At 38.5% G+C, this 3,105-nt stretch overlaps 1 protein-coding gene across 1 annotated transcript; it reads left to right on the forward strand.

The window, feature by feature from the left end:
- The first annotated feature begins 335 nt into the window (after positions 1-335).
- Positions 336-3,036, forward strand: LOC117118611 (dihydrofolate reductase-like). Its single transcript, XM_033263249.1, has 4 exons — positions 336-485; positions 1,491-1,614; positions 1,741-1,847; positions 2,597-3,036. Exons 1-4 carry the CDS (start codon positions 346-348, stop codon positions 2,673-2,675), a joined length of 450 nt encoding a protein of 149 aa, XP_033119140.1. The 5' UTR covers positions 336-345; the 3' UTR covers positions 2,676-3,036.
- Positions 3,037-3,105: the final 69 nt, after the last annotated feature.

Genomic DNA, 3,105 nt, shown 5'->3' on the forward strand with positions numbered 1-3,105 from the left:
CTTTGATAACATCTATAAAAACGGCATTTCATCTGACATGAAAGAAGGCAGATGCGGTATCCCACCTAGTTACCTCAGTTCAGCTGGTAGAGTAGCCAAACAGTAACCGGACAGTCTTGGGTTCGAATCCTGATGGGGGCAGTACGTTTCTCTCAAAAATTTATTAACATCTTTAACACCAGTGGAAGTGTTACTACCATGCGACAAGCTGCCTATTTATCTTATTGAAAATGAGATCTTTAATTTGTATACTTAATTTTACAATGTATAAAACTGGTAAATAAATTTTAATATTAATAGGAAATTGTTGTGCATTCTTCAAATTCCAGAACTGACCATGACTTAATGATGAAATCTGTGACCAGCGTCAAAGATAATAGCAGAAGAAATGCAGTGATTTTTGGCCGCAAGACCATGGTTACTGATGCTGAGTGTAGTAATCCATTTCCAAATACTATTAGCATTGTTCTTAGCAGAAAAATAAAGTAAGTATAAACTTAATTGTAGGGGTTTTTATACTTGGTAAACAGTTCAGTAGATATCTACAGTTTTCCTACTTGAAAGGCCCAGCTTTATAAACTTATGCCACCCTGACACTTACACGATTTTCGTTCCCGCAGTGGCGTGCACTTTGGTGTGTCAATGATTAAAGTTTTCAGGAACGAATGTGAGGAGTATGTGAAGGGTGCGGGGATGCGTACCATGTCCTAGAGAGAATTTAGAAATGTTAACAAATTCAGCACGCATCAATGTTCGTGTCATGTGTGTGCCACTTGCGTGAACCATGCATGAACACTGCCGACTGTGCGTGCCTTGTTCTTGCTGCCTTTTCTCCTGCTCTTCAAGTAATAATAGTCCTGCAGCTGCCAGATATAGACACATTCTCTGTTCTGCAATAACAGTGTCTCTAGCATTCAGATGTTGTATCGTCCACAGCGAGTCAAAGAATAAAGCATGGCGTCAAGCAGGACAAAGTGTGACCAAAAATTGCCACGATGACTCGCATTCGCATACACAGCTTCACGCTCCGATGCGTACCGCTGAAATGGCATGCCTTACCACAGCGCATGGCGCGGACAAAAATCGTGTAAGTGTCAGGGTGGCGTAAGTCTTTTTATGAGGCTTAGGGAGTGGAGTTGTTTTTGTTCCGAGAGAAAATCCTGCTGGAGCAGGAATTGAACCCAGGACCCTGGGATGGAAGGCAAGATTCTTGAACATCTCTACCAGGTAATTGAATGTGCTCCTGGTATTAGGAGCAATATTTTAGGATTCTCAGACAGGGAATTAAGTACATTTTCCATATATGTTTGATCCAAAGAAGAGGATAACAATGTGTGCTTGATTCTATAAAATAGGACAACACATTATTGAATATAGTTTTTTCCTCAGAGGAATAAATGTTTGATTGATTGATTGATTGATTGGTTGGTTGGTTGGTTGGTTGATTGATTGATTGATTGATTGATTGTAACAAGTTTTCATAATTACAGAGAAATGCCTCCTTGGACTGACTACCTCTGCCACTCACTAGAAGAAGCCTTGTCATTGGTCAATGGGAAAATATCCAATCAAATTGAAAGTGTTTGGATTATAGGAGGAGCTGAAGTATACAAGGTAAATCATGTGATTAAAATCCTATTGTTGATTGGTTAATGAAAATTTAGCTCTGCCCTAATTTTATATTAATTTTGTTTGTTTTCTTATACTGTAACAATCAACAGTTTCTGTCTTTTTTTTCAGTTCGGGTCAACTTATTGTGACTACATTTATTTAACAAGAATATTTGCTGATTTTAATTGTGATACAGTGTTTCCAGAAATTGATTGGAGCCAGTTTGTAAAATTCAGGTATGAGTGAAATGTTTCATCGATAAATTTAATGCCTAAAGCATTGATTTTGGCCCTGTTGTTGCCATTTTACACCCTAAAAAAAAATTATCAGGTTAGGGATGGCTAAAAATAAACCATGGAATTAGGCATAGCCTGATTGCTGACTGACCAATCCTACTCCATTTCCAAGTCGTTTAGCCAGAGGTGGGCATAAAAAATGGGTTGGAGGGTCAAAGTGAATTTTTTATTTAACACCAAGCACTGCACCCAAACTTTGATGTTTCCAGTGCGCTTACAAAAGCCTTCATTAACTGCTGTTATACCGCTTTATACTCAGCTTTAATATTACATTTTACAGATAATCGGTGTCGAGCCGTGAAAAAGCAAGGTTTTTCTAGCCAAAGATTATTGGTGGGCTGCACACATATGGTTTATAATTCGTTTTCGCAGGCTGTAAAAAATCACTGTCTGGCCGCACTTTGCCCACCTGTGCACAATTTTTTTTTCTGTAGCATTGCCATCATTACTACTATTATAATTTCATAAGAAGAACGCATGCCTTATGTGTTTATCTTAACACCGAATCTGCCTTATTCATTTTCCATATGTGCTTGATATAGTCACAGAGTGTAATAATGTTGAGTGCATAGAGGTTTCTACAATATGCACTTTATAAATTCACCATTATTATTATTATTATTATTATATTTTTATTAATAATAAGGTTCATTATTATTTCTTACTTTTCCATTTTTCTTTTATTCTAGGGATCCTGAAGTAGATGATGCTGAACAAACAGAAAATAATGGAATTAAATTTCAATTTGAGATCTACCGTAGAAAATGACAGTTATGATGTGTATTAAAATGAGGGATGTAGTTATGGTGGATGTAGTTGGGCGTGGCCACCCAGCCTTGAAGTTTTCCACGCAGCCTAAAGATGATTTCATGGCCCTCCACCCACCCTAACCCACTTTTCCATCCTTAAAAATCCACTCTTATTATTTAGAGTTTATTAATGTTATCACCCACCCAGTGGTGCATCTAGGGGTCTTGAAGTGGTTGCGCTGATGGGGGCTCGATGATCAGGTGAGGGGGAGGGGAGGTTGTGGCCACTAACTTGCAAAATATGGTGATTTTAAGTGCTGCTTAACAAATTGACCGTGATTTTTAGAGAGGCATGCGCCCCCCTCCCCCTCTGCCCACCCATAGATCTGTCTCTTATACACATCTTGATGTGTATAAGAGACAGGAATTGAACCCAGGACCCTGGGATG

This window comes from Anneissia japonica, unplaced genomic scaffold (assembly GCF_011630105.1).
Source record: "Anneissia japonica isolate Jap-2015-1 unplaced genomic scaffold, ASM1163010v1 scaffold7370_len818893_cov191, whole genome shotgun sequence".
Taxonomy (NCBI): domain Eukaryota; kingdom Metazoa; phylum Echinodermata; class Crinoidea; order Comatulida; family Comatulidae; genus Anneissia; species Anneissia japonica.